At 57.6% G+C, this 12,786-nt stretch overlaps 2 protein-coding genes and 2 long non-coding RNA genes across 6 annotated transcripts in view; 2 read left to right on the forward strand and 2 right to left on the reverse strand.

Annotated features, from left to right (window-relative positions):
* S1PR2 (sphingosine-1-phosphate receptor 2) overlaps positions 1–3,069 on the forward strand; it is a 3,993-nt gene extending 924 nt beyond the window's left edge. Inside the window, exons 2-3 of one of the 2 annotated variants that reach the window (XM_085535199.1) lie at positions 1,247–2,337; positions 2,665–3,069. In XM_085535199.1, coding sequence (XP_085391325.1) covers positions 1,247–2,337; positions 2,665–2,771 — 1,198 coding nt within the window. In that variant the 3' untranslated portion in view covers positions 2,772–3,069. Of the gene's footprint in view, positions 1–1,246; positions 2,450–2,664 lie in introns of those variants that run through there. The other variant, XM_085535200.1, reaches the window with a different exon arrangement.
* Positions 1,466–8,744, reverse strand: LOC146751216 (uncharacterized). The gene is made up of 2 exons (XR_014941775.1): positions 8,653–8,744; positions 1,466–1,773 (listed from the first exon to the last, which is right to left on the reverse strand). It is a non-coding gene; the product is annotated as an uncharacterized LOC146751216 (long non-coding RNA).
* On the reverse strand, positions 2,299–2,737 carry LOC146751217 (uncharacterized). Of its 2 annotated transcripts, none has more exons than XR_014941776.1 (3): positions 2,649–2,737; positions 2,425–2,589; positions 2,299–2,376 (listed from the first exon to the last, which is right to left on the reverse strand). It is a non-coding gene; the product is annotated as an uncharacterized LOC146751217 (long non-coding RNA). The 2 variants fall into 2 exon arrangements; XR_014941777.1 differs by having other exon boundaries at positions 2,301–2,376; positions 2,458–2,589.
* Positions 8,745–11,626: 2,882 nt separating the features above from the next.
* DNMT1 (DNA methyltransferase 1) overlaps positions 11,627–12,786 on the forward strand; it is a 75,464-nt gene continuing 74,304 nt past the window's right edge. Inside the window, exon 1 of the mRNA XM_085535207.1 lies at positions 11,627–11,804. Within this exon, the coding sequence (XP_085391333.1) occupies positions 11,746–11,804 (59 nt within the window). The 5' untranslated portion in view covers positions 11,627–11,745. The remainder of the gene's footprint in view (positions 11,805–12,786) is intronic.

Genomic DNA, 12,786 nt, shown 5'->3' on the forward strand with positions numbered 1-12,786 from the left:
CCTATCCCCCCTAACCCCATATCTCCCCATATCCCCTATTATCCCCCATACCCCATATCTCCCCCCATATCCCTCTTAATCCCCCCATATCCCCTCTTATCCCCCCATAGCCCCCCATATCCCTCTTATACCCCCCACAACCCCATATCTCCCCCATATCCGCTCTTATCCCCCCATATCCACCCATAACCCCATATCTCCCCCCATATCCCCTATTATCCCCCCATAACCCCATATCTCCCCCCATATCCCCTCTTATCCCCCCATATCCCCTCTTATCCCCCCCATAGCCCCCCATATCCCTCTTATACCCCCCATAACCCCATATCTCCCCCCATATCCCTCTTATCCCCCCATAACCCCATATCTCCCCCATAATCCCCCCATAACCCCATATCTCCCCCCATAACCCCATATCTCCCCCATATCCCCTATTATCCCCCCATAACCCCATATCTCCCCCCATATCTCCCCCCATAACCCCATATCCCCCCATAACCCCATATCTCCCCCATAACCCCATATCTCCCCCCATATCCCCTATTATCCCCCCATAGCCCCATATCTCCCCCCATATCCCCTCTTATCCCCCATATCCCCTCTTATCCCCCCATAGCCCCCCATATCCCCTCTTATACCCCCCACAACCCCATATCTCCCCCCATATCCGCTCTTATCCTCCCCATATCCACCCATAACCCCATATCTCCCCCATTTCACCCCATAACCCCATATCTCCCCCCATAACCCCCATATCCCCCCATATCCCCCCATAACCCCATATCTCCCCCCATATCCCCTATTATCCCCCATAACCCCATATCCTCCCCCCATATCTCACCCCATAACCCCATATCTCCCCCCATAACCCCATAACTCCCCCCATATCCCCCATTTCCCCCCCATAGCCCCCCAATAGCCCCATATCTCCCCCCATATCTGCCCCCATAATCCCATATCTCCCCCATATCCCCCTATAACCCCATATCTCCCCCCATATCTCCCCCCATATCCCCTCTTATCCCCCCCATAACCCCATATCTCCCCCCATATCCCCCATAGCCCCGGCCATGGGCAGCATCTACAAGGACTACTTCTTGTCCCCCCATAGCCCCATATCTCCCCCCATTTCACCCCATAACCCCATATCTCCCCCCCATAACCCCATATCTCCCCCCATAACCCCATATCTCCCCCCATATCTCCCCCCATTTTACCCCATAACCCCCTATATCTCCCCCCATAGCCCCGGCCATGGGCAGCATCTACAAGGACTACTTCAACACGGCCAAGATCCGCGAGCATTACAACTACACAAGGGGGGCAGCGCGGACCCTTCATCCCCTTCATCCTCTTCCTCGTCCTCCCTGACCCAAACCTTCATCTCCACCCTCATCATCCTCGTCTGCTGCCTCATCGTCCTGGAGAACCTCTTAGTGCTGGTTTCCATCTGCCGTAACCCGCGTTTCCATTCGGCCATGTTCATTTTTATCGCTAATTTGGCTTTTTCCGACCTATTGGCCGGCTTGGCTTTTATGGCCAATATCTTGTTATCGGGTTCGGCCACGTTTCACCTCACCCCATTACAATGGTTTATAAGGGAAGGGACGGCGTTCGCCACCTTGGCCGCGTCGGTGTTCAGCCTCTTGGCCATCGCCATCGAGCGCCACGTGGCCATTTCCAAACCCAAACCCTATGGGGGCAGCTGGGGCTGGAGGCTGGTGATCCTCATAGGGGCGTGTTGGTTGGTGGCGGGGGCCGTGGCGGGGTTACCTATAATGGGGTGGAATTGTATTAGCGATATAAGGGACTGCTCCACCGTGCTGCCCCTCTACTCCAAGCGCTACGTGCTCTTCGTCGTCACCATCTTCACCCTCATCCTCGCCGCCATCGTCGGCCTCTACGCCCGCATTTATTGCATCGTCCGCTCCAGCCATGCAGATACTGCAGCATCGCAGACCTTGGCCCTATTACAGACCCTCACTATGGTGTTAGGAGCCTTCATCGTGTGTTGGCTGCCCGCCTTCATCATCCTCCTCCTCGACGCCGCCTGCCCCGTCCGCTCGTGTCGGCTTCTCTATGGGGCCAATTATTGCTTCGCATTCGCCACCCTCAACTCGGCCGCCAACCCCGTCATCTACACGCTGCGCAGTAAGGACATGCGGCGAGACATGCGACGCCTGCTCTGCTGCTGCTGCTTGGGGGCAATGGGGCACGTGGGACCCACGGCGTCTATGGGGCACGGGGACGGAGGGTGCAGAGAGACCCACATTGCACCACACAGCTGTGAGGGGGGACCCATAGATGGACCTTGGGTGCCCCATAGATGGACCATGGGTGGACTATAGGTGCCCCATAGATGGGCCATGGATGGACCTTGGGTGCCCCATAGATGGATGGACCTTGGATGGACTATTAATGGACCATGGGTGCCCCATAGATGGACCATGGATGGACCATGGGTGCCCCATAGATGGACCTTGGATGGACTATTAATGGACCATGGGTGCCCCATAGATGGACCATGGGTGGACTATAGGTGCCCCATAGATGGGCCATGGATGGACCATGGGTGCCCCATAGATGGACCTTGGATGGACCATGGGTGCCCCATAGATGGATGGACAATGGGTGCCCCATAGATGGACCATGGATGGACTATAGATGGACCATGGGTGCCCCATAGATGGATGGACCATGGGTGCCCCATAGATGGACCATGGATGGACCATGGGTGCCCCATAGATGGATGGACCTTGGGTGCCCCATAGATGGACCATGGATGGACCATGGGTGCCCCATAGATGGATGGACCATGGGTGCCCCATAGATGGACCTTGGATGGACTATAGATGGACCACGGGTGCCCCATAGATGGACCATGGATTGACCATGGGTGCCCCATAGATGGACCTTGGATGGACTATTAATGGACCATGGGTGCCCCATAGATGGATGGACCTTGGGTGCCCCATAGATGGACCTTGGGTGCCCCATAGATGAACCATGGATGGACCATGGGTGCCCCATAGATGGATGGACCTTGGATGGACTATTAATGGACCATGGGTGCCCCATAGATGGACCTTGGATGGACCTTGGATGGACCATGGGTGCCCCATAGATGGATGGACCTTGGGTGCCCCATAGATGGACCTTGGGTGCCCCATAGATGGACCTTGGGTGCCCCATAGATGGTCCATGGGTGCCCCATAGATGGGCCATGGATGGACCATGGGTGCCCCATAGATGGATGGACCATGGGTGCCCCATAGATGGGCCATGGGTGGACCATGGGTGCCCCATAGATGGATGGATCATGGGTGCCCCATAGATGGACCATGGATGGACCATGGGTGCCCCATAGATGGACCATGGACAGCTCCTACGTGCCCCATGGCGGCTTCTTGGGTGCCCCATGGATGCCCCATAGGGACCCCATGCAAGGCACATAGGGACCCCATACAAGCCATATAGGGACCCCATATGAGCCACATAGATGGGCAACAGATGGGTCCGAAGGCACTTCTTGGGTGCCCCATAGATGCCCCATAGAAGCCCCATGTGTGCCCCATAGATGCTCCAGAGATGCCCTATGGATGCCCTATGGATTCTCCATGGACACCCCATGGATTCCCCATACATATGGATGTCCCATAGGTACCCCACAGCCACCCCATGGCCACCCCATGGCCATGACCCATAGGTACTTCATGACCATCCCATATATGTCCCATAGGTACCCTATGGCCACCCTATGGCCACCCTATATATGTCCATAGGGACCCTATGGCCGCCCCACAGATGCCCCATGGCCATGACCCATAGGTACTCCATGGCCACCCTATAGGCCAAAACCCATAGGTACCCTATAGCCACCCCATATATGTCCATAGGGACCCCATGGCCACCCTATGGCCACCCTATATATGTCCATAGGGACCCCATGGCCACCCCATAGCCACCCCATGGCCATGACCCCATGGCCACCCCATAGCCACCCCATGGCCATGACCCATAGGTACTCCATGGCCACCCTATAGGCCAAAACCCATAGGGACCCTATAGCCACCCCATATATGTCCACAGGGACCCCATGGCCACCCTATGGCCACCGTATATATGTCCATAGGGACCCCATGGCCGCCCTATGGCCACCCTATATATGTCCATAGGGACCCCATGGCCACCCCACAGATGCCCCATGGCCATGACCCCATGGCCACCCCATAGCCACCCCATGGCCATGACCCATAGGTACTCCATGGCCACCCTATAGGCCAAAACCCATAGGTACCCTATAGCCACCCCATATATGACCCATAGGTACCCTATGGCCACCCCATATATGTTCCATAGGGACCCTATGGTCACCCCATGGCCATGACCCATAGGTACTCCATGACCACCCCATATATGACCCATAGGGACCCTATGGCCACCCCATGGCCATGACCCATAGGGACCCCATGGCCACCCCATATATATCCCATAGGTACTCCATGGCCACCCTATAGGCCACAGCCCATAGGGACCCTATGGCCACCCCACAGATACCCCATGGCCATGACCCATAGGGACCCTATGGTCACCCCATATATGACCCATAGGGAACCTATGGCCACCCCATATATGTCCCATAGGGACCCTATGGCCACCCCATATATGACCCATAGGGACCCTATGGCCACCCCATATATGACCCATAGGGATCCTATGGCCACCCCATATATATCCCATAGGGACCCCATGGCCATGACCCATAGGGACCCTATGGCTACCCCATATATATCCCATAGGGACCCCATGGCCATGACCCATAGGTACGAGCAATCCCAATTAATTAATTAATCCCCGACCCCAATTAACCCCATTCATTAATTACCCCCCCCCCATCAGGTACGAGGGGCCCGACCCCAATTAACCCCATTCATTAATTACCCCCCCATCAGGTACGAGGGGCCCGACCCCAATTAACCCCATTCATTAATTACCCCCCCCCGTGGCATCGGATCCGGTCGGACGGGTCCTGGTGGGGAATTAACCCCCCCATCCGCCCCATAGACGCCCCATAACCCCCCCCATAACTCCCCCATAACCCCCCCGGAACCCCATAAACCCCACCCCATAACTCCCCCCATAGACACACCCCATAACCCCCCCATCCCCGTCCCATAACCTTATCCCCCCCCACACCCCATAAGCCCAAGCCCCCCACCCCATAACCCCTCCCATCCCCACCCCATAACCCCCCCATAACCCCCCACACCCCATAACCTCCCCCCCCAACCTATAATCCCACCCCCCCACCCTATAACCCCCCCCCACCCCATAACCCCCCATCCCCACCCCATAACCTCCCCCCCCAACCCATAAGCCCAACCCCCACCCTATAACCCCCCCCAACTCCATAAGCCCCCCCCAACCCATAACCCCCCATCCCCACCCCATAACCCCCCATCCCCATAACCCCCCCATCCCCACCCCATAACCTCCCCCCCCCAACCCATAATCCCACCCCCCCACCCTATAACCCCCCCCCCCAACCCCATAACCCCCCCCATCCCATAACCCCCCCCAACCCCATAACCCCCCATCCCCACCCCATAACCCCCTCCCTTGTCCCCCCACCCCATAAGCCCGGACCCCCCCCAACCCCATAACCCCCCCACTACCCCATAACCCCCCCCACCCCATAACCTCATCCCCCCCCACACCCCATAATCCCACCCCCCCACCCTATAACCCCCCCAACCCCATAACCCCCCATCCCCACCCCATAACCCCCCCCACCCCATAACCTCCCCCCCCCAACCCCATAACCCCCCCCATCCCATAACCCCCCCCAACCCATAACCTCCCCCCCCACCCCATAACCCCCCATCCCCACCCCATAACCTCCCCCCCCCAACCCATAATCCCACCCCCCCACCCTATAACCCCCCATCCCCACCCCATAACCCCCTCCCACCCCATAACCCCCCCACCCTATAACCCCCCCCCAACCCCATAACCCCCCCCCCAACCCCATAACCCCCCCACCCCATAACCCCCCCACTACCCCATAACCCCCCCCATCCCATAACCCCCCCACACCCCATAACCCCCCCCACCCCATAACCCCCCCACTACCCCATAACCCCCCCCATCCCATAACCCCCCCCATCCCATAACCCCCCCACACCCCATAATCCCACCCCCCCACCCTATAACCCCCCCCACCCCATAACCCCCCCCCCCACATTGTCATTATAGGGTTAGATTTGGGGGGGTGGGGGGTTGTTTATATGGGGGGGGGGGGGTTTAATGTAGGTTTTATATGGGGGATTTTATATGGAAAAGGGATTTTATATGGAAGGGATTTTATATGGGGGGGGGTTTAATGTAGGTTTTATATGGGGGGGGGGCATGGAATCCTCGCTCAGCGTGCGGGCACGCGGTGGGGGGGGGGGGGGGAGGGGAAATAGGGGGGGGGGTTTAATGGGATTTTAAGTGACCCCCCCCCCCATTTTTGGGTGAAAATGGCATTAAAATGGGGCTTTTTTTGCTGCCTGACTCGGTGTGTTTGGGGGGGATTTAGGGGGTCCCTCTATGGGGTCTATGGGGCTCTATGGGGTCTATGGGGTTCTATGGGGCTCTATGGGGTCTATGGGGTTCTATGGGCTCTATGGGGCTCTATGGGGTCTATGGGGCTCTATGGGGCTCTATGGGGTCTATGGGGCTCTATGGGGTCTATGGGGTCTATGGGGTTCTATGGGGTTCTATGGGGTCTATGGGTTCTATGGGGCCATATGGGGTGGATGGGGCCATATGGGGCTCTATGGGGTCTATGGGGCTCTATGGGGGTCTATGGGCTCTATGGGGCCATATGGGGTGGATGGGGCCATATGGGGCTCTATGGGGTCTATGGGGTCTATGGGGTCTATGGGGCTCTATGTGGTCTATGGGGCTGTATGGGGTGGATGGGGTCTATGGGGCTCTATGGGGCCATATGGGGTCTCCTCTATGGGGTGGATGGGGCCATATGGGGCTCTATGGGGTCTATGGGGTCTATGGGGTCTATGGGGTTCTATGGGGGTCTATGGGGTCTATGGGGCTCTATGGGGTCTATGGGGTGGATGGGGCCATATGGGGCTCTATGGGGTCTATGGGGTCTATGGGGCTCTATGTGGTCTATGGGGTCTATGGGGCTCTATGGGGTGGATGGGGCTGTATGGGGTCGATGGGGGTCTATGGGTTCTATGGGGCTCTATAGGCTCTATGGGGCTCTATGGGGTCTATGGGGCTCTATGGGGTTCTATGGGGTCTATGGGGTCTATGGGGCTCTATGGGGTCTATGGGGCTCTATGGGGTTCTATGGGCTCTATGGGGCTCTATGGGCTCTATGGGGCTCTATGGGGTCTATGGGGTTCTATGGGGTCTATGGGGTCTATGGGGCTCTATGGAGTCTATGGGGCTCTATGGGGCCATATGGGGTCTCCTCTATGGGGTGGATGGGGCTCTATGGGGTCTATGGGGCTCTATGGGGTCTATGGGGTTCTATGGGGTCTATGGGGTGGATGGGGCCATATGGGGTCCCATCAATGGGGCTGTATGGGGCCATATGGGGACCCCTCTATGGGGTGGATGGGGCCCTATAGGATCTATGGGGCCCTATAGGGACCTCAGAATGGGGTCATATAAGGAACTGTGAATGGGGCCCTATAGGATCTGTGGGGCCCTATAGGCACCTCTTAATGGGGTCATATAAAGAACTGTGGATGGGGCCCTATAGGATCTGTGGGGCCCTATAGGATCAGTGGGGCCCTATAGGATCAGTGGGGCCCTATAGGATCTATGGGGCCCTATAGGCACCTCTTAATGGGGCCATATAATGAACTGTGGATGGGGCCCTATAGGATCTATGGGGCCCTATAGGATCTATGGGGCCCTATAGGGACTGCAGAATGGGGCCATATAAGGAACTGTGAATGGGGCCCTATAGGATCTGTGGGGCCCTATAGGATCAGTGGGGCCCTATAGGATCTATGGGGCCCTATAGGGACCACAGAATGGGGCCATATAATGAACTGTGGATGGGGCCCTATAGGATCTGTGGGGCCCTATAGGATCTATGGGGCCCTATAGGGACCGCAGAATGGGGCCATATAATGAACTGTGAATGGGGCCCTATAGGATCAGTGGGGCCCTATAGGATCTATGGGGCCCTATAGGATCAGTGGGGCCCTATAGGATCAGTGGGGCCCTATAGGATCTATGGGGCCCTATAGGCACCTCTTAATGGGGCCATATAATGAACTGTGAATGGGGCCCTATAGGATCTGTGGGGCCCTATAGGATCAGTGGGGCCCTATAGGATCTATGGGGCCCTATAGGATCTGTGGGGCCCTATAGGATCAGTGGGGCCCTATAGGATCTATGGGGCCCTATAGGCACCTCTTAATGGGGCCATATAATGAACTGTGGATGGGGCCCTATAGGATCAGTGGGGCCCTATAGGATCTATGGGGCCCTATAGGATCTATGGGGCCCTATAGGATCTATGGGGCCCTATAGGGACCGCAGAATGGGGTCATATAAAGAACTGTGGATGGGGCCCTATAGGATCTGTGGGGCCCTATAGGATCAGTGGGGCCCTATAGGGACCCTTACCGTGTTCATATAGGGTTCATATAGGCCCTATAGGACCCACACGTGGCCGTTTCCGCCCCAAAACAGGAAGAGGAAATAGGGTTTTTCTGCCACGTGGGGGAGCGGGGCCCTATAGGGCTGTTCCCCCCCCCCCCCCCCCATCCACCCCACAGTGGTGTGCCCCATAACCCCCCCCATTCCCACAATGGGACACCCCACATCCACCCCCCCCCCATTGCAATGGTTTATCCCACTCCCCATAGCCATGAATGGACCCGCCTTGTTCCCTGTTTCCCCCCCCCCCCATTGCAATGAATGGTCTGTCCCCCTTTCCCTCCCCCCCCATAGCCCTGAATGGACCCTCCCTGTCTCTGCCCCCCCCCATTGAAATGAATGGTTCCTTCCCCCCCACCCCCCCATTACAATGGTATATCCCACCCCCCATAGCCATGAATAGACCCTCCCTATCTCCCCCCCCCCAATTGAAATGAATGGACCCTCCCTGTTCCCTGTTCCCCCCTCCATAGCCATGAATGGACCCTCCCCATCTCCCCCCCCTCATTGCAATGGTATATCCCACCCCCCATTGCAATGAATGGTTCCTTCCCCCCCACCCCCCCATTACAATGGTACATCCCACCCCCCATAGCCATGAATGGACCCTCCCCATCTCCCCCCCCCCATAGCCCTGAATGGACCCTCCCCATCTCCCACCCTCCATAGCCATGAATGGAACCTTCACCCCCCCCATTACAATGGTACATCCCACCCCCCCCATAACCATGAATGGACCCTCCCTATCTCCCCCCATTACAATGGTATATACCCCCTCCATAGCCATGAATGGGCCCTCCCCCCATTGCAATGAATGGTTCCTCCCCGTCTCCCCCAACCCCCCCATTACAATGGTATATCCCACCCCCCCATAGCCATGAATGGACCCTCCCCGTCTCCCCCCCCATTGCAATGAATGGACCCTCACCCCCCATAGCCATGAATGGACCCTCCCTGTCTATCCCCCCCCATAGCAATGAATGGTTCCTTTCCCCCCCATTACAATGGTACATCCCACCCCCCCCATAGCCATGAATGGACCCTCCCCGTTCCCTATTCCCCCCCATTGCAATGAATGGGCCCTCACCCCCCATAGCCATGAATGGACCCTCCCTGTCTATCCCCCCCCATAGCAATGAATGGTTCCTTTCCCCCCCATTACAATGGTACATCCCACCCCCCCATAACCCTGAATGGTCCCTCCCTTTTCCTCCCCCCCACATAGCCATGAATAGACCCTCCCTTTCTCCCCCCCACCCCCCAATTACAATGGTACATCCCACCCCCCCCATAGCCATGAATGGACCCTCCCTGTTCCCTATTTCCCCCCCCCATTGCAATGAATGGGCCCTCCCCCCATAGCCATGAATGGTTCCTCCCCCCCCCATTACAATGGTACATCCCACCCCCCCATAACACTGAATGGTTCCCCCTATTCCCCCTCCCCATAGCCATGAATGGACCCTCCCCGTTCCCTGTTCCCCCCCATTGCAATGAATGGACCCTCCCCCCATCCCCCCATTACAATGGTACATCCCACCCCCCCATAACCCTTAATGGTCCCTCCCTTTTCCTCCCCCCCCCCTTTTCTCTCTCCCGCCATTTCCCCCATAACCCCACCCCCCCCATAACCCCCATCCCCCTATTGCAATGGTATATCCCCCTTCCCCATTGCAATGAATGGACCCTCACCCCCCATAGCCATGAATGGACCCTCCCTGTCTATCCCCCCCCCATAGCAATGAATGGTTCCTTCCCCCCCATTACAATGGTACATCCCACCCCCCCATAGCCATGAATGGACCCTCCCTGTTCCCTATTTCCCCCCCCCATTACAATGAATGGGCCCTCCCCCCATAGCCATGAATGGTTCCTTCCCCCCCCATTACAATGGTACATCCCACCCCCCCATAGCCCTGAATGGTCCCTCCCTTTTCCTCCCCCCCCCCTTTTCTCTCTCCCGCCATTTCCCCCATAACCCCACCCCCCCCATAATCCCTCCCCCCCCTCACTCCTCCCCTCCCCCCCCATCCCCCCATTGCAATGGTTTATCCCAACCCCATTGCAATGAATGGACCCTCACCCCCCATAGCCATGAATGGACCCTCCCCGTCTCCCCCCCCCCATAGCCATGAATGGTCCCTCCCCACATTCCCCCCCATTGCAATGAATGGTTCCTTCCTCCCCCCATCCCCCCATCCCCCCATTGCAATGGTACATCCCACCCCCCCATAGTCATGAATGGACCCTCCCCGTCTCCCCCCACCCCCATAGCCATGAATGGACCCTCCCCGTTCCCTGTTCCCCCCCATTGCAATGAATGGACCCTCCCCCCATCCTCCCATTACAATGGTACATCCCACCTCCCCCATAGCCATGAATGGACCCTCCCTGTCTGCCCCCCTCCCCATTGCAATGAATGGTCCCTAACCCCCCCCCATAACCATGAATGGAACCTCCACCCCCCCCCATTACAATGGTTTATCCCCCCCATAGCCATGAATGGTTCCTTCCCCCCCCCATTGTAATGAATGGTTCCTTCCCCCCCCCCCATAGCCATGAATGGACCCTCCCCATCTCCCACCCCCCATAGCCATGAATGGTCCCTTCCCCCCCCCATTACAATGGTACATCCCACCCCCCCATAGCCATGAATGGACCCTCCCCGTTCCCTGTTCCCCCCCCCATTGCAATGAATGGACCCTCACCCCCCATAGCCATGAATGGACCCTCCCTGTCTATCCCCCCCCATAGCAATGAATGGTTTCTTCCCCCCCCCATAGCAATGAATGGTTCCTTCCCCCCCCATAGCAATGAATGGTTCCTTCCCCCCCATTCCAATGGTACATCCCACCCCCCCCATAGCCCTGAATGGTCCCTCCCTTTTCCTCCCCCCCCCCTTTTCTCTCTCCCGCCATTTCCCCCATAACCCCACCCCCCCCATAACCCCTCCCCCCCCCGCCCCCCCCCTTTATCTCCGTGTCCGTTTCTCGGTCCCGTTTCTCGTTCGGTTCCTTTATATTATAACCCCCCCCTCCCTCGCCCCCTCCCCCCCCATCGATGCCCGCCCGCTCCGCGCCGCCCCCCCCCCCCGCGCTGACCCCGGCGCTTCGCCGACGGTGAGTCACGACCCCCCCCCGTTATAGACCCCCTCCTTATAGACCCCCCCCTTGTTATAGACCCCCCCCCGTTATAGACCCCCCCCCCTTGTTATAGACCCCCCCCTTATAGGACCCTCCCCGTTATAGACCCCCCCCCGTTATAGACCCCCCCTTATAGGACCCTCCCCGTTATAGACCCCCCCCCTTATTATAGACCCCCTCCTTATAGACCCCCCCCTTGTTATAGACCCTCCCCCGTTATAAACCCCCCCCTTATAGGACCCCCCCCTTTATAGGACCCCCCCATTAGAGACCCCCCATCTATAGACCCCCCCCATAGACCCCTCCCTTTATAGACCCCCCCCATTAGAGACCCCCCCGTTATAGACTTCCCCCTTGTTATAGACCCCCCCCGTTATAGACCCCCCCCGTTATAGACCCCCTCCTTATAGACCCCCCCGTTATAGACCCCCCGTTATAGACCCCCCCCCATTAGAGACCCCCCCCTTGTTATAGACCCCCCCCGTTATAGATCCCCCATCTATAGACCCCCCCCGTTATAGACCCCTCCCTTTATAGACCCCCCCGTTATAGACCCCCCCCATTATAGACCCCCCCATTATAGACCCCCCCTTTATTGACCCCCCCCTTATTATCGACCCTCCCCCCTTATTATTGACCCTCCCTCCCCCTTTATAGACCCCCCCCTTTATAGATCCCATTATTATAGACCCTCCCCTTGTTATAGACCCCCATCTATTATTGACCTCCCCCCTTGTTATTGACCCTACACCCTTATTACTGACCCCCCCTTGTTATCGATCCTCCCCCCTTATTATAGACCCCCCCCACCTTTATAGACCCCCCCCATTATAAATCCCTCTATCTTGTTATTGACCCCCTCCCCCCTTATTATTGACCCCCCCCCCATCTTTATAGACACCCCCTTATTATTGACCCTCCCCCCTTATTATTGACACCCCCTTGTTATGGACCCCCC

Source organism: Coturnix japonica, unplaced genomic scaffold, assembly GCF_054131305.1.
Source record: "Coturnix japonica strain WE unplaced genomic scaffold, WE-NBRP24 Scf111, whole genome shotgun sequence".
NCBI lineage: Eukaryota > Metazoa > Chordata > Aves > Galliformes > Phasianidae > Coturnix > Coturnix japonica.